At 47.7% G+C, this 20,914-nt stretch overlaps 1 protein-coding gene across 20 annotated transcripts in view; it reads left to right on the top strand.

Moving 5' to 3' along the window:
• PTK2 (protein tyrosine kinase 2) overlaps positions 1-20,914 on the top strand; it is a 196,438-nt gene that overhangs the window by 159,234 nt on the left and 16,290 nt on the right. For all 20 annotated transcript variants that reach the window (XM_077271302.1, XM_077271309.1, XM_077271306.1 and 17 more), the window contains 5 exons: positions 4,516-4,627; positions 6,746-6,832; positions 15,108-15,245; positions 15,336-15,467; positions 20,689-20,751. In XM_077271302.1, the coding sequence (XP_077127417.1) occupies positions 4,516-4,627; positions 6,746-6,832; positions 15,108-15,245; positions 15,336-15,467; positions 20,689-20,751 (532 nt within the window). The remainder of the gene's footprint in view (positions 1-4,515; positions 4,628-6,745; positions 6,833-15,107; positions 15,246-15,335; positions 15,468-20,688; positions 20,752-20,914) is intronic.

The following is a 20,914-nucleotide window of genomic DNA, read 5'->3' as shown; positions in this document are numbered from 1 at the left end:
AAGATGTGTTTGCTGTCAGTGAATGGAAACATTCTGACATCCAGAAACTGGACTGAAAAAACCTGTTCAGATCCGGCGCTTCTCTCGGGTGAGGGTTTGTTGCATTGATCTAAAGGATCCTCTGTGAGCGAAACCCAACAGCGGCACAAGTCTCTGTCATGTCCTGACGGTTTGTTACAATGTATCAGTGCAGGGGAACCATATACGAGCCCGTAATAGAAAGCGTTCAGGCATCTGAAGCATCCAGTGTTATTCTTGCAGCGCGGCTGCCGCGTTTCGATGTCTCTCCTCACATGTGAGTGACAACATTGAAGCATTTCTACGAGGGAAGTAAAAGTGCCGCCATCTCTTCCCTGCATGAGTAATATGGGAAAATGTGATTCACATGTGGGGAGGGGGGATCAGAGCCGATAGTGTCATGTAAAGGGGGCTCTGGAGGGCAGGGCGAGGCGGGGACACATCTGGGGTATGGTGGCCCTGACAGTGCCCGCCGGAGCTTTCCAAGTCACCGGAGAGATTCCAGACTTTTAGAGCGCAGGGACTGATGGCTGCCATCCAACATTAACAATCCACATAGCAGAGCGGGGAGGCGGCCGGCGGAGATCGGCTTCAGACTGTCACATTAATTCTTTGCACGGCCCGGGTAAGTCCTGGATGCGGCTCACTGCTGTCTGTGCACTGGTCGTGTGCAGATGTAGCAGAATTTGTTGTGTCTCTTGGGCCGTATAATGTAGTTTATGGTGTGTGATATCCCAGATGTGAGCGTAGTGTCTGCCCCTCTGCTGGGCCTGAAGGCCCCACGTCACATGCTCACTGCTTCTGGGGGTGAAATTTGCCTTTTCATGACTTTTCAATTGACAAGGAAAGCTGCTCCGTAACCGACGGCTTCTGCTCTGCCTCCCCTCGCACCAGCACTTCTGCTCTGCCTCCCCTCGCACCATCACTTCTGCTCTGCCTCCCCTCGCACCATCACTTCTGCTCTGCCTCCCCTTGCACCAGCACTTCTGCTCTGCCTCCCCTCGCACCAGCACTTCTGCTCTGCCTCCCCTCGCACCATCACTTCTGCTCTGCCTCCCCTCGCACCATCACTTCTGCTCTGCCTCCCCTCGCACCATCATTTCTGCTCTGCCTCCCCTCGCACCATCACTTCTGCTCTGCCTCCCCTCGCACCATCACTTCTGCTCTGCCTCCCCTCATCACTTCTGCTCTGCCTCCCCTCGCACCATCACTTCTGCTCTGCCTCCCCTCGCACCATCACTTCTGCTCTGCCTCCCCTCGCACCATCACTTCTGCTCTGCCTCCCCTCGCACCATCACTTCTGCTCTGCCTCCCCTCGCACCATCACGTCTGCTCTGCCTCCCCTCGCACCATCACGTCTGCTCTGCCTCCCCTCGCACCATCACGTCTGCTCTGCCTCCCCTCGCACCATCACTTCTGCTCTGCCTCCCCTCGCACCATCACTTCTGCTCTGCCTCCCCTCGCACCATCACTTCTGCTCTGCCTCCCCTCGCACCATCACTTCTGCTCTGCCTTCCTTCGCACCTTCCCTTCTGCTCTGCCTTCCTTCGCACCTTCCCTTCCCTTCTGCTCTGCCTTCCTTCGCACCATCACTTCTGCTCTGCCTCCCCTCGCCCCATCACTTCTGCTCTGCCTCCCCTCGCCCCATCACTTCTGCTCTGCCTCCCCTCGCACCAGCACTTCTGCTCTGCCTCCCCTCGCTCCACCACTTCTGCTCTGCCTCCCCTCGCTCCACCACTTCTGCTCTGCCTCCCCTCGCACCAGCACTTCTGCTCTGCCTCCCCTCGCACCATCACTTCTGCTCTGCCTCCCCTCGCACCATCACTTCTGCTCTGCCTCCCCTCGTACCATCACTTCTGCTCCACCGCTCCTCTACTCCTGCTGTGCTGGTGCCCTCTCCTGCATCTGATGCCTTCTCCTCTGCTCAGCCCTGCTGCGCCTCACACCTTCTCTTCTCTGCCTTCTCCATATCACCAGTCGCACCTGCCACATTTTCAACCCGATTCCTCTAATCTACCCTTCTGCTTCTGTGTGTCTCCTCTTCTCTGCTGTCCCTAGCATCCTTTTTTCCATGTTGCATTTTGCATCCTTTCCACTTCTCTGCTTTGCCAATTCATCTCTTTTGTCTTCTTTTTCTCCTCTGCTGCTCCACAGGTATTGCCCCTAGTGCCCTCATTCTCCTCTGCTGCATCTTCCCTCCCTGCTGCCCGCCGGTGACCCCTCTTCCTCCTCTGCTGCCCTATCTCCTTCCCCCGGCGCCCTGTTTTTCCTCCTTTACTTCTCCTTCCACTCGACTCCCTTTCTCTCTCCTGCTGCCTCCCGGCATCCTCTTTATCCCCTACTGCTCTCCGGCATCCTTTGTCCTCTGCTGCCCCTGAAGCCCTCTTTATCCTCTGTGGTCACCGACTCCATCTTTTTCCTCTGTCGTCCCCCGGTGCCCTGTGTTTGTCCTCTGTTGCCCCCGGCACCCTCTCTTCTCTGTTGCCCCCGGCGCCCTCTCTTCTCTGTTGCCCCTCGTTCTCCTCTGTTGCCCCTCGTTCTCCTCTGTTGCCCCTCGTTCTCCTCTGTTGCCCCTCGTTCTCCTCTGTTGCCCCTCGTTCTCCTCTGTTGCCCCTCGTTCTCCTCTGTTGCCCCTCGTTCTCCTCTGTTGCCCCTCGTTCTCCTCTGTTGCCCCTCGTTCTCCTCTGTTGCCCCTCGTTCTCCTCTGTTGCCCCTCGTTCTCCTCTGTTGCCCCCGGCGCCCCCTCTTTCTCATATGTTGCCTTTCTTTCTCCTCTGTTGCCCCTCTTTCTCCTCTGTTGCCCCTCTTTCTCCTCTGTTGCCCCTCTTTCTCCTCTGTTGCCCCCCTCGCGCCCTCTTTCTTTTCTGTTGCCCCCTCGTGCCCTCTTTCTCCTCTGTTGCCCCCTCGTGCCCTCTTTCTCCTCTGTTGCCCCCTCGTGCCCTCTTTCTCCTCTGTTGCCCCCTCGTGCCCTCTTTCTCCTCTGTTGCCCCCTCGCGCCCTCTTTCTCCTCTGTTGCCTCTCTCGCGCCCTTTTTCTCCTCTGTTGCCCCTCTTTCTCCTCTGTTGCCCCCCTCGCACCCTCTTTCTCCTCTGTTGCCCTTTCTCCTCTGTTGCCCCCCTCGCACCCTCTTTCTTCTGTTGCCCTCTCTCCTCTGTTGCCTCTCTCGCGCCCTCTTTCTCCTCTGTTGCCCTCTCTCCTCTGTTGCCTCTCTCGCGTCCTCTTTCTCCTCTGTTGCTCCCTCTTTCTCCTCTGTTGCCCCCGGCGCCCCCTCTTTCTCCTCTATTGCCCCTCTTTCTCCTCTATTGCCCCTCTTTCTCCTCTGTTGCCCCCGGCGCCCTCTTTCTCCTCTGTTTCCCCTCTTTCTCCTCTGTTGCCCTCGGCGCCCTCTTTTTCCTCTGTTTCTCCTCTGTTGCCCCTCTTTCTCCTCTGTTGCCCCCTCTCCCCCTCTTTCTCCTCTGTTGCCCCCCTCGGCCCCTCTTTCTCCTCTGTTGCCCCCCTCGGCCCCTCTTTCTCCTCTGTTGCCCCCCTCGGCCCCTCTTTCTCCTCTGTTGCCCTCCTCGGCCCCTCTTTCTCCTCTGTTGCCCCTCTTTCTCCTCTGTTGCCCCTCTTTCTCCTCTGTTGCCCCTCTTTCTCCTCTGTTGCCCTTCTTTCTCCTCTGTTGCCCCTCTTTCTCCTCTGTTGCCCCTCTTCTCTGTTGCCCGTCTTTCTCCTCTGTTGCCCCTCTTTCTCCTCTGTTGCCCCTCTTTCTCCTCTGTTGCCCCTCTTTCTCCTCTGTTGCCCCTCTTTCTTCTCTGTTGCCCCTCTTTCTTCTCTGTTGCCCCTCTGTTGCCCCTCTTTCTCCTCTGTTGCCCCCTCTCTCCTCTGTTGCCCCCCTCTCTCCTCTGTTGCCCCCCTTTCTCCTCTGTTGCCCCCCTTTCTCCTCTGTTGCCCCCCTTTCTCCTCTGTTGCCCCTCTTTCTCCTCTGTTGCCCCTCTTTCTCCTCTGTTGCCCCTCTTTCTCCTCTGTTGCCCCTCTTTCTCCTCTGTTGCCCCTCTTTCTCCTCTGTTGCCCCTCTTTCTCCTCTGTTGCCCCTCTTTCTCCTCTGTTGCCCCTCTTTCTCCTCTGTTGCCCCCGGCGCCCCCCTCTTTCTCCTCTGTTGCCCCTCTTTCTCCTCTGTTGCCCCCGGCGCCCCCTCTTTCTCCTCTATTGCCCCTCTTTCTCCTCTATTGCCCCTCTTTCTCCTCTGTTGCCCCCGGCAGGCTGTGCCCGCTATAGCCCTGTACTTCCTTCTTCTAGGATGCTTAGCTCTGTCGTGGTTGCGGTGGTAATGATCTTGTCTCGCGCACTCACGATCCTGCGGACTCGGCGGCGGCTCAGATACCGGAGCGTTAATCAGTGGGGGAGGGGGGCTTCCTCTGCACTGTGCCGAGACCACTGACAGCTGACATTCCCCGTGCCACTCGTCCTCCGGAGCCTCTCGCTGCCGCCGTCACCGACCTCTGTCTCCTTGTTTTTCAGTACGATACTTGAGGAAGAAAAATTGCAGCAAGAAGAGCGGATGAGGATGGAGTCCAGGCGGCAGGTGACCGTGTCGTGGGATTCGGGGGGCTCCGATGAGGCTCCTCCAAAGGTCAGTCTGTTATCGGGGGGCACATAGTATGGTCGTTAGGTGTTTGATACGTCACAATTCTCAATCATATAAATCCTTGTTGTCTTCAAGATCTCTGCTTGCTTTCTGCAGCAGGAACCTTCATTCTTTAGTTACCCCCCTAGAATAGACCCCCGGGGGGCACAGTGTATTATCACACAGATATAATGGCCAGGCACCCGGGTGTCAGTCACATCAAGGTTCTATAGCAATGACAGCAAGCAGAGATCTTGAAAAAAATGGATTAATTTATATAAAGAGAGTACATTGGAAAAGTGCTGAAAGAATGCTTTGTTTTCTGGAGCCAGAATATTCCTTCGTTTTCTATGCACAACGTTGGCAGCCGGCGACACTACAACTCCCATCATTCCCTGACAGCTGCAGTCTCCGCTGGAGACTCTGAGAGTTTCACTTACACAGCTGCCGACCGCTATTCATTGTCATCCATCATCTGTTGTATTTTCTACATGTATTAGTTAACATTTAATAATCAATATTTCTGCTTGCTGTCAGTGAATAGAAACCAAAAAATTATATATTCAAATCGAATGGCTCGAAGCTTTCACGGACACGAGCCTAGACTTGTCACACATCCTTTTATCTCTTTAGGACTTGATGGAAAAAAAAATTTTCTTCGTAGTTTATTCATAGTTTTTCTATCGGCTGCAGAGTTTCCTCTCAGGAAGCCGCTGTCTCATGTCGGGAGACTCAGCGAGAGCTCTAAAGTTTTATGCTAAATAGAGAACGTTCTCTTTCTTTGTTACTTTTTGCGGTTTTTCGACATTAAGCAGATCACAAACCATCAGCAGTAAGGGTTTAGTTTCCCTGCAGCGCCTCCAGAGGGAAGAGAGAGAATTACACTATGCCTATTCGTAGCAATGGAAGACCGGTCCTCCAGAGAGAGAAGACGCTCTTTATAACTGGTCTCTATTCTGATCAAGACAACAAGATCCTGAACAGAGGAACTCCCTCTGCTGACTCGGAATTAAAGGGATGTGCCACTAGGATTCTGGACTGGACAAGCCCTTTAATCGTAGAGTTAAAGTACAAGTCGCCGTCTCAACGAGAAGTTTTCCAGCTATTAGAAAACCATATACATTTTTCAGTTTTCATGAACTCTTTGCTGTCTGTGAATTAAAACAAGTGCATAGATAATTAAAGGGGTTGTTCCATCTGGACTACCTGTTTCCATATACCCTATTAAAGGGGTTGTCTGGTTAAAACAAGTGGAAAAAAAGAGGATCGAGATTCACATCAATCGATAAATTGATCATGGCAGGTCGGACGCGTCTTTATGGGGCTGCCGAAGAAAGCAGAGCGCAGCACTCAGCGGACCCTTAAGGAATCAATTGAGCGACGGTCGCGGATGTGCATTCTGAAGGGGATGAAAATGCCCCAATTTAGCAATCAGACCCCCACCGATCTCCTACCCTGTGGATAAATGACTTGCTTTAGCCAGACAACCCCTTTAAGGCGGTACATTTACAACCTGTTAATACAAGAAACTGTTCCTTATGTAAAATAAAAGCAGAAGATATTTGCGCCCTCTTCCCCGGATCGGCGCCGCTGCTGCTCCTGATTAGCTGCAGCGGTCATCTGACATAACAGTCGCCAATATCGCTGGGACGGCTTTGGTCCAGTAGAGGAATATATGCTGTTTTTGTTACATGGACAACGTCTTCACAAATGAATCCGTTCCCCAAGTAATGGATGACCCCTTTAAGCTCTGCAGACTGTTGTATGAGGGGACTAGTGGCGGCCGGGTAATAATCTGCAGTAATTTGTGTTGGAAAACTCCTTTTAAATTCACTTTTCTGCAGAGCGATTGTCATTAAGCAATTGCCCGTCATTTATGCAGCTGTGTCCCAGGTTCCGTGTCATTGTAAAGGGCCAGTTAACACTTCAGCTCTTTATTAGTGGGGGTCTCGGGCAGGATGGGGGAGGGAGGCTGAGCTGTTTATTGACTTCCCTCTGTGCACCTGTCCCAGCACCCTCACAATGGGGGACAGCTGCCGATCTGATGCGCCCCCCACATGCCGGCGACCCGTGTCAGGTTGCAGCACGAGCCCTGCTATATCATTATCTGTTTTTGCACTGCAGCCCAGCAGACCCGGATATCCGAGCCCGAGGTCCAGCGAAGGTTTCTTCCCCAGCCCCCAGCACATGGTGCAGCCAAACCACTACCAGGTAAGGCATACTGCATGGCCTCTTTCCAGTAAGTCACGCAAATCGCTGGGATATTTTATGATGGTTGTTACCTCCTAAGTTACTGACCATTGGGACCCCCGGGGGATGTACAGGCTCGGTCTCCTCTCTAGTCATGGTCTACGGTGCTGATGGTGACAAGTGAGCGCTGTACTCGGCAGTCCCATAGACAATGGTGTGAATATCAAGCCTGTGCACCCTCCGCTCCATTCTGGGCGGGGCTGCAGGGTCCGTGTTCCAGAACCCCGTTCTTAGGGTTGGTTAGACCCCCAGCGATCAGTAGGTTATCCTCTATTCTGAGGAAAGGGGATAACTTAATATTTTGGGAATAACCCTTTAATGATTGCTTGGAGCATCACTAATCCCGAAAATAAAGAGACCACCGAGGCAAAACTTAATTTGCAGTGTTTTTAGGGGAGGTTAAAAAAAAATTCAAGCCTCTTGAAACTCCCAGATTGTCGGGCATGAAGGACATATACCTCACAGACCTCTTCTTTTTGTCCTCGGAAGCGCATTTACCTCACAGACCTCTTCTTTTTGTCCTCGGAATAGCATATGCTTTACAGACCTCTTCTTTTTGTCCTCGGAAGCGCATATTTCTCACAGACCTCTTCTTTTTGTCCTCGGAATAGCACATGCCTCACAGACCTCTTCTTTTTGTCCTCGGAAGCGCATATACCTCACAGACCTCTTCTTGTCCTTGGAAGCGCATATACCTCACAGACCTCTTCTTGTCCTTGGAAGCACATATACCTCACAGACCTCTTCTTCTTGTCCTCGGAAGTGTATATACCTCACAGACCTCTTCTTGTCCTCGGAAGCACATATACCTCACAGACCTCCTCTTCTTTTTGTCCTTGGAAGCGCATATACCTCACAGACCTCCTCTTCTTTTTGTCCTTGGAAGCGCATATACCTCACAGACCTCCTCTTCTTTTTGTCCTTGGAAGCGCATATACCTCACAGGCCTCCTCTTCTTTTTGTCCTTGGAAGCGCATATACCTCACAGACCTCCTCTTCTTCTTGTCCTCGGAAGCACATATACCTCACAGACCTCTTCTTCTTGTCCTCGAAAGCACATATACCTCACGGACCTCTTTTTCTTGTCCTCGGAGGCGCATATACCTCACAGACCTCTTCTTCTTGCCCTTGGAAGCGCATATACCTCACAGACCTCTTCTTTTTGTCCTCGGAAGCGCATATACCTCACAGACCTCTTCTTTTTGTTCTCGGAAGCACATATACCTCACAGACCTCTTCTTCTTGTCCTCGGGAGCACATATACCTCAGACTTCTTGTCCTCGGAAGCACATATACCTCAGACTTTTTGTCCTCGGAAGCGCATATACCTCAGACTTCTTGTCCTACGAAGCACATATACCTCAGACTTCTTGTCCTCGGAAGCACATATACCTCAGACTTCTTGTCCTCGGAAGCGCATATACCTCACAGACCTCCTCTTCTTTTTGTCCTTGGAAGCGCATATACCTCACAGACCTCCTCTTCTTTTTGTCCTCGGAAGCACATATACCTCACAGACCTCTTCTTCTTGTCCTCGGAAGCACATATACCTCAGGCGACTTCTTGTCCTCGGAAGCACATATACCTCAGACTTCTTCTTGTCCTCGGAAGCGCATATACCTCACAGACCTCTTCTTCTTGTCCTCTGAAGCACATATACCTCACAGACCTCTTCTTTTTGTCCTCGGAAGCGCATATACCTCACAGACCTCTTCTGTTTGTCCTTGGAAGCACATATACCTCACAGACCTCTTCTTGTCCTCGGAAGCACATATACCTCAGACTTCTTGTCCTCGGAAGCACATATACCTCAGACTTCTTCTTGTCCTCGGAAGCGCATATACCTCACAGACCTCTTCTTTTTGTCCTCGGAAGCACATATACCTCACAGACCTCTTCTTCTTGTCCTCGGAAGCACATATACCTCAGACTTCTTCTTGTCCTCGGAAGCACATATACCTCAGACTTCTTCTTGTCCTCGGAAGCGCATATACCTCACAGACCTCTTCTTCTTGTCCTCTGAAGCACATATACCTCACAGACCTCTTCTTTTTGTACTCGGAAGCGCATATACCTCACAGACCTCTTCTTTTTGTCCTCGGAAGCACATATACCTCACAGACCTCTTCTTCTTGTCCTCGGAAGCACATATACCTCAGACTTCTTGTCCTCGGAAGCGCATATACCTCACAGACCTCTTCTTCTTGTCCTCGGAAGCACATATACCTCAGACTTCTTGTCCTCGGAAGCACATATACCTCAGACTTCTTGTCCTCGGAAGCGCATATACCTCACAGACCTCTTCTTCTTGTCCTCGGAAGCACATATACCTCAGACTTCTTGTCCTCGGAAGCGCATATACCTCACAGACCTCTTCTTGTCCTCTGAAGCACATATACCTCACAGACCTCTTGTTTTTGTCCTCGGAAGCGCATATACCTCACAGACCTCTTCTTCTTATCCTTGGAAGCGCATATACCTCACAGACCTCTTCTTTTTGTCCTCGGAAGCGCATATACCTCAGACTTCTTGTCCTCGGAAGCGCATACAGGGCCGGCGTCAACACCCGGCCTAGCCGGGCAATTGCCGGGCAATTGCCGGGGCCCTGACGAGACAGGGGGGCCCACTCACACAGTCATAGAGCCATCTGGCTGCTTTAACCCTTTCTACCCTTTCAATTTGCGCTGGCACAAGCATCTTCTCACTGTCAGTGCAGGGCCAGGCACACATAGGGGTTAATTAAGGACACAGCTAGCGTGACATTGTGGGCGGAGAGTTCTCCTGCTCTGAATCTCCTGACTGTGTGCACTCCTGAACTTATCAAGGAGACCGAGCTCCTACCAGCACCTGAGTGAGTGCAATGCTATATCGCTGTATGTTCTGACAGTCTGGGACTGGGTGACCTGGGGCGGCCATGGGCTGGGCGGCTGCAGCTGATATATATATACTACAGCAGCCTCCCAGCCCAGGCCCCCAGCACAGCCTGTATAGATACAGTGTATATAATATATATACAGGACAGGTGCTGGGGGCCTGGGCTGGGCGGCTGTTGAAGTATATACACTGCACAGTACCACTCCCCTGTATATATACACTGCACAGTACCACACCTCCTGTCCTGTATATATACACTGCATAGCACCACTCCTCCTGTATATATACACTGCACAGTACCGCTCCTCCTGTCTGTATATATACACTGCACAGTACCACTCCTCCTGTATATATACACTGCACAGTACCACTCCTCCTGTATATATACACTGCACAGTACCACTCCTCCTGTATATATACACTGCACAGTACCACTCCCCTGTATATATACACTGCACAGTACCACTCCCCTGTATATATACACTGTACAGTACCACACCTCCTGTCCTGTATATATACACTGCACAGTACAACTCCTCCTGTATATATACACTGCACAGTACCACTCCCCTGTATATATACACTGCACAGTACCACTCCCCTGTATATATACACTGCACAGTACCACTCCTCCTGTCCTGTATATATACACTGCACATTACCACTCCTCCTGTATATATACACTGCACAGTACCACTCCTCCTGTATATATACACTGCATAGCACCACTCCTCCTGTATATATACACTGCACAGTACCACTCCCCTGTATATATACACTGCACAGTACCACTCCCCTGTATATATACACTGCACAGTACCACTCCTCCTGTCCTGTATATATACACTGCACATTACCACTCCTCCTGTCCTGTATATATACACTGCACAGTACCACTCCTCCTGTCCTGTATATATACACTGCACAGTACCACTCCTCCTGTTCATATACACTGCACAGTACCACCCCTCCTGTCCTGTATATATACATTGCACAGTACCACTCCTCCTGTCCTGTATATATACACTGCACAGTACCATTCCTCCTGTCCTGTATATATACACTGCACATTACCACTCCTCCTGTCCTGTATATATACACTGTACAGTACCACTCCTCCTGTCCTGTATATATACATTGCACAGTACCATTCCTCCTGTCCTGTATATATACACTGCACATTACCACTCCTCCTGTCCTGTATATATACACTGCACAGTACCACTCCTCCTGTCCTGTATATATACACTGCACATTACCATATCTCCTGTCCTGTATATATACACTGCACAGTACCACTCCTCCTGTCCTGTATATATACACTGCACAGTACCACTCCTCCTGTCCTGTATATATACACTGCACAGTACCACTCCTCCTGTCCTGTATATATACACTGCACATTACCATATCTCCTGTCCTGTATATATACACTGCACATTACCACTCCTCCTGTCCTGTATATATACACTGCACAGTACCACTCCTCCTGTCCTGTATATATACACTGCACATTACCACTCCTCCTGTCCTGTATATATACACTGCACAGTACCACTGCTCCTGTCCTGTATATATACACTGCACAGTACCACTCCTCCTGTCCTGTATATATACACTGCACAGTACCACTCCTCCTGTCCTGTATATATACACTGCACATTACCACTCCTCCTGTCCTGTATATATACACTGCACAGTACCACTCCTCCTGTCCTGTATATATACACTGCACATTACCATATCTCCTGTCCTGTATATATACACTGCACAGTACCATTCCTCCTGTCCTGTATATATACACTGCACAGTACCACTCCTCCTGTCCTGTATATATACACTGCACATTACCACTCCTCCTGTCCTGTATATATACACTGCACAGTACCACTCCTCCTGTCCTGTATATATACACTGCACATTACCACTCCTCCTGTCCTGTATATATACACTGCACAGTACCACTCCTCCTGTCCTGTATATATACACTGCACAGTACCACTCCTCCTGTCCTGTATATATACACTGCACAGTACCACTCCTCCTGTCCTGTATATATACACTGCACAGTACCACTCCTCCTGTCCTGTATATATACACTGCACATTACCACTCCTCCTGTCCTGTATATATACACTGCACAGTACCACTCCTCCTGTCCTGTATATATACACTGCACATTACCATATCTCCTGTCCTGTATATATACACTGCACAGTACCACTCCTCCTGTCCTGTATATATACACTGCACATTACCACTCCTCCTGTCCTGTATATATACACTGCACAGTACCACTCCTCCTGTCCTGTATATATACACTGCACATTACCATATCTCCTGTCCTGTATATATACACTGCACAGTACCACTCCTCCTGTCCTGTATATATACACTGTACAGTACCACTCCTCCTGTATATATACACTGCACAGTACCACTTCTCCTGTCCTGTATATATACACTGCACAGTACCACTCCTCCTGTCCTGTATATATACACTGCACATTACCATATCTCCTGTCCTGTATATATACACTGTACAGTACCACTCCTCCTGTCCTGTATATATACACTGCACATTACCACTCCTCCTGTCCTGTATATATACACTGCACATTACCATATCTCCTGTCCTGTATATATACACTGCACAGTACCTCTCCTCCTGTATATATACACTGTACAGTACCACTCCTCCTGTATATATACACTGCATAGCACCACTCCTCCTGTATATATACACTGTACAGTACCACTCCTCCTGTATATATACACTGCACAGTACCACTCCTCCTGTATATATACACTGCACAGTACCACTCCTCCTGTATATATACACTGCATAGCACCACTCCTCCTGTATATATACACTGCACAGTACCACTCCCCTGTATATATACACTGCACAGTACCACTCCTCCTGTATATATACACCGCACAGTACCACTCCTCCTGTCCTGTATATAGACACTGCACAGTACCACTCCTCCTGTATATATACACCGCACAGTACCACTCCTCCTGTATATATACACTGCACAGTACCACTCCTCCTGTATATATACAGTGCACAGTACCACTCCCCTCTATATATACACCGCACAGTACCTCTCCTCCTGTATATATACACTGCACAGTACCGCTCCTCCTGTATATATACACTGCACAGTACCTCTCCCCTGTATATATACACTGCACAGTACCCTCCACCTGTCCTGTATATATACACTGCACAGTACCTCTCCTCCTGTATATATACACTGTACAGTACCTCTCCCCTGTATATATACACTGCACAGTACCGCTCCTCCTGTATATATACACTGCACAGTACCGCTCCTCCTGTATATATACACTGCACAGTACCTCTCCTCCTGTATATATACACTGCACAGTACCTCTCCTCCTGTATATATACACTGCACAGTACCTCTCCTCCTGTATATATACACTGCACAGTACCACTCCTCCTGTATATATACACTGCACAGTACCTCTCCCCTGTATATATACACTGCAGAATTTACAATAGCTATCACTCATGTAAGAAGTGAAATCTGGCATTGTACTATACCTATATTTCTCCGCTGTATCTGGGCATCATGAATCGTGATATATTTTAAAGGGGGGGGGCCCACTGAGACTCTTTCGCCCGGGGCCCTCAAAAACCTGGAGCCGGCCCTGAGCGCATATACCTCACAGACCTCTTCTTCTTGTCCTCGGAAGCACATATACTTCACAGACCTCTTCTTCTTGTCCTGGGAAGCGCATATACCTCACAGACCTCTTCTTCTTATCCTTGGAAGCGCATATACCTCACAGACCTCTTCGTTTTGTCCTCGGAAGCGCATATACCTCACAGACCTCTTCTTTTTGTCCTTGGAAGCGCATATACCTCACAGACTTCTTGTCCTTGGAAGCGCATATACCTCACAGACCTGGTCTTTTTGTCCTCGGAAGCGCATATACCTCACAGACCTCTTCTTGTCCTTTGAAGCGCATATACCTCACAGACCTCTTTTTGTCCTCGGAAGCGCATATACCTCACAGACCTTCTTTTTGTCCTCGGAAGCGCATATACCTCACAGACCTCCTCTTCTTGTCCTCGGAAGCGCATATACCTCACAGACCTCTTCTTCTTGTCCTCGGAAGCACATATACCTCACAGACCTCTTCTTCTTGTCCTCGGAAGCACATATACCTCACAGACCTCTTCTTCTTGTCCTCGGAAGCGCATATACCTCACAGACCTCTTCTTATCCTTGGAAGCGTATATACCTCACAGACCTCTTCTTTTTGTCCTCGGAAGCGCATATACCTCACAGACCTCTTCTTTTTGTCCTCGGAAGCACATATACCTCACAGACCTCTTCTTTTTGTCCTCGGAAGCACATATACCTCACAGACCTCTTCTTCTTGTCCTCGGAAGCACATATACCTCACAGACCTCTTCTTGTCCTCGGAAGCGCATATACCTCACAGACCTCCTCTTCTTGTCCTCGGAAGCGCATATACCTCACAGACCTCCTCTTCTTGTCCTCGGAAGCGCATATACCTCACAGACCTCCTCTTCTTGTCCTCGGAAGCGCATATACCTCACAGACCTCTTCTTCTTGTCCTTGGAAGCTTCCCCCCTCCCTACGAGGAGTATTTATGGCTGACATGGCCTCAGACCCCGATGATGTGGTGCGATCCCCTGTGTCACCGTATTTTGTGGTTTTGCGGAGATGTGACACGCAGTTAAATACAGACAGCGGTGGTCTCATCTCTCCCCTGTATCCAGATCCATTCCCCCTGTACAAGGAGCATTTCAAGTAGTTAGTCAATGATAATGGAGTGGAACTACTACTCCCAGCATGCACTTACAGCCTCGTTGTCCCCCGATTATGCGTACATTCCTGATTGGTGCGTCACTGTATGTCAGTCTGGAAATCTTTACTTATGGGAACGGGGGTTGCAGCGTACGCGGAGGTATGTGGGATCGACCCTGTCGGCAGCGCGGGCGAGTCACAACACGCGGGTAACACAGGAGCATCTGCGGAGGGAGGGGTAATACTCGATTAAGGGGGGCACAAAACTGCAGGATACATTCAGCCATGTCATGCTGGACAGATGGTAAAAAATACATAGTATGAGTATCTTATGCTCCAGTCACAGCCAAAGCTGCAGCCACTGGTCCTCCAGCAGCTCCCTGGCCTCATATTGAGTAGTACACATCTCCAATATCGCAGCATGGCGACTATACAGTCATCCGCTACTGCAAAACTACAACTCCCAGCATACAATGAGAATTGAAGCTTTACAACAGCTATAGAGCTATGGGTGTAATTACTGTCTATACGATTTCCTGCGTCCATAGGTGTCTGGGTATCCCGTCACCCACAGAATCCCTTCTATGGCTGGAAACATTTACCCCGGCCAGGCCACAGTCTTAGACCATCACGATTCCTGGAACCATCGGACGCAAGATGTTAACATGTGGCAGGCGAATATGGAGGTGAGCGACCGTGTGTGGCAAAAAAGAACATCGGTCAAATTCGTAATTTAGTGTATTGTACAGTATTGTAATGGCTGTTAATGTACACAGGATTCGGGACCCTTGGACATGAGATGTTTGGGGCAGGTCCTACCTACACATTTAATGGAGGAACATCTAATAAGACAACAGCAGGAGATGGAAGAAGACCAGCGCTGGCTGGAGAAAGAAGAGCGATTCCTGGTAATTAGAAATACTGTTCACTGTACACAACTGTAATACTGTCCCCGTGTACAAGAATATAACTACTACAATACTTCTCCTATGTACAAGAATATAACTACTATAATACTGCTCCTATGTACAAGGATATAACTACTATAATACTGCTCCTATGTACAAGAATATAACTACTATAATACTGCCCCTGTGTACAATAATATAACTACTATAATACTGCCCCTATGTACAAGAATATAACTACTATAATACTGCTCCTATGTATAAGAATATAACTACTATAATACTGCTCCTATGTACAAGGATATAACTACTATAATACTGCTCCTATGTACAAGAATGTAACTACTATAATAATTCCCCTATGTACAAGAATATAACTACTATAATACTGCCCCTATGTACAAGAATATAACTACTATAATACTGCTCCTATGTACAAGGATATAACTACTATAATACTGCTCCTATGTACAAGAATATAACTACTATTATACTGCTCCCTATGTACAAGAATATAACTACTATTATACTGCTCCCTATGTACAATAATATAACTACTATAATACTGCCCCTATGTACAAGAATATAACTACTATAATACTGCCCCTATGTACAAGAATATAACTACTATAATACTGCCCCCATGTACAAGAATATAACTGCTATAATACTGCCCCCTGTGTACAAGAATATAACTACTATAATACTGCCCCCTGTGTACAAGAATATAGCTACTATAATACTGCTCCTCTGTACAAGAATATAACTACTATAATACTGCCCCTATATGTCAAGAATATTACTATAATACTGCCCCTATGTACAAGAATATAACTACTATAATACTGCTCCTATGTACAAGAATATAACTACTATAATACTGCCCCTGTGTACAAGAATATAACTACTATAATACTGCCCCTATGTACAAGAATATAACTACTATAATACTGCCCCTATGTACAAGAATATAACTACTATAATACTGCTCCTATGTACAAGGATATAGCTACTATAATACTGCTCCTATGTACAAGAATATAACTACTATAATACTGCCCCTGTGTACAAGAATATAACTACTATAATACTGCCCCTATGTACAAGAATATAACTACTATAATACTGCCCCTATGTACAAGAATATAACTACTATAATACTGCTCCTATGTACAAGGATATAACTACTATAATACTGCTCCTATGTACAAGAATATAACTACTATAATACTGCCCCCATGTACAAGAATATAACTACTATAATACTGCCCCTATGTACAAGAATATAACTACTATAATACTGCCCCTATGTACAAGAATATAACTACTATAATACTGCCCCCATGTACAAGAATATAACTACTATAATACTGCTCCTATGTACAAGGATATAACTACTATAATACTGCTCCTATGTACAAGAATATAACTACTATAATACTGCCCCCATGTACAAGAATATAACTACTATAATACTGCTCCTATGTACAAGGATATAACTACTATAATACTGCCCCCATGTACAAGAATATAACTACTATAATACTTCTCCTGTGTACAAGAATATAACTACTATAATACTGCCCCTATGTGCAAGAATGTAACTACTATAATACTGCCTCCTATGTATAAGAATATAACTACTATAATACTGCCTCTATGTACAAGAATATAACTACTATAATACTTATCCTATGTACAAGAATATACGATAATGCTGCCCCTATATACAAGAATATAACTACTATAATACTGCCCCTATGTACAAGAATATAACTACTATAATACTGCCCCTATGTACAAGAATATAACTACTATAATACTGCTCCTATGTACAAGAATATAACTACTATAATACTGCTCCTATGTACAAGAATATAACTACTATAATACTGCCCCCATGTACAAGAATATAACTACTATAATACTGCTCCTATGTACAAGGATATAACTACTATAATACTGCCCCCATGTACAAGAATATAACTACTATAATACTTCTCCTGTGTACAAGAATATAACTACTATAATACTGCCCCTATGTGCAAGAATGTAACTACTATAATACTGCCTCCTATGTATAAGAATATAACTACTATAATACTGCCTCTATGTACAAGAATATAACTACTATAATACTTATCCTATGTACAAGAATATACGATAATGCTGCCCCTATATACAAGAATATAACTACTATAATACTGCCCCTATGTACAAGAATATAACTACTATAATACTGCCCCTATGTACAAGAATATAACTACTATAATACTGCTCCTATGTACAAGAATATAACTACTATAATACTGCCCCTATGTACAAGAATATAACTACTATAATACTGCCCCTATGTACAAGAATATAATTACTATAATACTGCCCCTATGTACAAGAATATAACTACTATAATACTGCTCCTATGTACAAGAATATAACTACTATAATACTGCCCCTATGTACAAGAATATAACTACTATAATACTGTCCCTATGTACAAGAATATAACTACTATAATACTGCTCCTATGTACAAGAATATAACTACTATAATACTGCCCCTATGTACAAGAATATACTGTACCTGCTATAGTATTCAAGTTATGCAATAGTTAGGAGACCATGTGCTCTTCCTACATAGTTTGTGTTACAGCACATTTTTCTTAGAGGATGTATTGACATTTTTGCATCCAGCGTTTGTGCAATCTCTTGAGCCGGACGTGCACTTTTTTTTTTTTTTTTCTTTTTTAATCACTTGTGATCTCTTGTGTAAGGTCATCCATCTCAGATGCAGGGCAGGCAGACCAGGCAGCTGCCTAGGGCCCCACGCTCCTCCACTCCAGGTGCCCCCAGCCAGTGGTGTGCCTCTAATAGCGGCACACCATACAGACGCGATGGGGCCCCTGAGTAAGAGGGGCCAGACGCTGCCCTCCCCCCACCCGCATTGCTTATTCAACTGATACAGTTGAAAGCAGTGATGGAGGAGAGAGCATCAGATGCTTTATACTGTGTGTGTGGGGGCTGCATTATACTGTGTGTGGGGGGTGGCTGCATTATACAGTGTGTGGAAAGGGGGTTGCATTTTACTGTGTGCGGGGCTACAGTATACTGTGTGTTTGTTGGGGCTGCATTAAATTGTGTGTGTGATGAGCTGCATTATACTGTGTGGGGGGCCTGCATTACACTGTGTGGGTGGGGGGCCTGCATTATACTGTGTGTGGGGGACTGCATTATACTGTGTTTTTGAGGGGCTGCATTATACTATGTGTGGGGGGCTGCATTGTACTATATGTGGGGGGCTGCATTATACTGTGTATGTGTGGGGGGCTGCATTGTACGATGTGTGGGGGCTGCATTATACTGCTTGTATGTGGGGGTGCTGCATTTTGCTGTGTGTATGTGTCGGGGCTGCATTATACTCTGAAGGTGTTGCATTATGTTTTGAGGGGGCCGCGTTGTACTCTGAGGGAGCTGCATTATACTGTGTGTGGGGGGGGCTCCATTATACTGTGGGGCTGCATTATACTCTGAGGGGGAGCTGCATTATTCTATGGGGGGCTGCATTATACTCTGAGGGGGGCTGCATTGTACTATGTGTGGGAGATGCAGTGTACTGCTTGTGTGTGGGGGTGCTGCATTATACTGTGTGAGGGTGCTGCATTATACTGTGTGAGGGTGCTGCATTATACTGTGTGGGGGTGCTGCATTATACTGTGTGGGGGTGCTGCATTATACTGTGTGGGGGTGCTGCATTATACTGTGTGGGGATGCTGCATTATACTGTGTGGGGGTGCTGCATTATACTGTGTGGGGGTGCTGCATTATACTGTGTGGGGATGCTGCATTATACTGTGTGGGGATGCTGCATTATACTGTGTGGGGATGCTGCATTATACTGTGTGGGGGTGCTGCATTATACTGTGTGGGGGTGCTGCATTATACTGTGTGGGGGTGCTGCATTATACTGTGTGGGGGTGCTGCATTATACTGTGTGGGGGTGCTGCATTATACTGTGTGGGGGTGCTGCATTATACTGTGTGTCTGGCTGCATTATACTCTGAGGGGAAGCTGCATTATACTCTGAGGGGGGCTGCATTATACTCTATCAAGGGCCATAGGGAGAGCATTATTCTATATGTACTGTATGAGACCTGCGTTATACTGTATCGAGGACTATCTGTACCCATCATTCTTCCTGAGTAAAGAGGCCGGGAAACAAGCGTCGAACGCCTTCATTATTGTCTATCACGCTCGTTTAACGGCCTAAACTCAGTGAGTGGAAATACAGCAGAAATGTTTGTGTGTGATGGTGTAATATGTGAGCATTTGGGGCCCCACTTTAAACTTTTGCCCAGGGCCCCACTTTGTCTAAACCCGGCCCTGCTCAGATGATTCCTTGCTGCTGCAGACACTGATCAACAGTCAGGCAGAAGTCACTGATAAACTTTCTGCTCCTCTCGCCCTTATGGGGTCAGCTATCTGGGACCCCACCGTTTACCAAGTCAGGGGACGGAGACACGTACTTGATTTGCCTGGTTCTCCCCAGGAGGCGACCCCCTGTAAGAAGGAAAGTTGTTGACAGGTTGTGTCTCTTTAAATGGCAGCCATTCCTGGGCAGTTGTAGCGACGCTGCAGCGCATCTTGCATACCGTGACGGCCATGTGACTTATTTTCCCAGGGCTTGGGGTTGGCACAGTTCACCCTCCTGGCACCACCTCGTGACTCACGTCTCGGGAAGCGTGCATCACCCCGACTTGTGCCCGTTCTCCGGGGCGCCGGTGATTACTTCTGATCTGTGGCACCGCTGCTTCTCTCCCTGCTCTTCCTGTGTCGCACACTCCCTCCGCAGCTTGTGCAATGCTAAAGCCATCCAGTAATCGGCTTCACTTCCAGTCCTGCGGCTGCAGCCAAGACGAGCGCACATCAGCCGTCCTCCGCAGGAGACTGGACTTCATGCTGCAGCCCGGCTGCTGTTTGTTTTCCAGAAGCGGCCCTGTGAGGCGAGCACCGCGCCTCCGCTCACCATGCAGGTCTTCACGTGTTGTGTGGCCAGAACGGTACGGGTTAATGCCGACCCTTTTTTTTTTTTTTTTTTTTTTTGGATTTCCTTAAGGAAGCTCTTTAGAATACCTTCTCACTTTTTTTTTCTCGTGCAACATTTAAAATTTACATTTTTTATTTTTCCCTATATTATATTTATTTATGCATTTATTTTTTCTTAGAAGCCTGACGTCCGGCTTTCCCGCGGCAGCATAGACCACGTAGACGGCAGCATTCAGTGTCCGGTAAGTGGCCGCTTCTTCATTCAGTGTTTGACATTTTCTTGTTGTTGCTGCTGTTTATTACAATGGAGAGCACAGGGTTAACGAGGGAAGGGGTTAACGGGGGCTCCGCAGGTTGTAACTTGAAGCGGGGTCCTTGTCCATTCTTGTGTAATTAAAGGGTTTA

The sequence above is a fragment of the Ranitomeya variabilis genome, chromosome 6 (genome assembly GCF_051348905.1).
Source record: "Ranitomeya variabilis isolate aRanVar5 chromosome 6, aRanVar5.hap1, whole genome shotgun sequence".
In the NCBI taxonomy this organism is placed as follows: domain Eukaryota; kingdom Metazoa; phylum Chordata; class Amphibia; order Anura; family Dendrobatidae; genus Ranitomeya; species Ranitomeya variabilis.
This window is presented reverse-complemented; position numbering and strand designations above follow the sequence as displayed.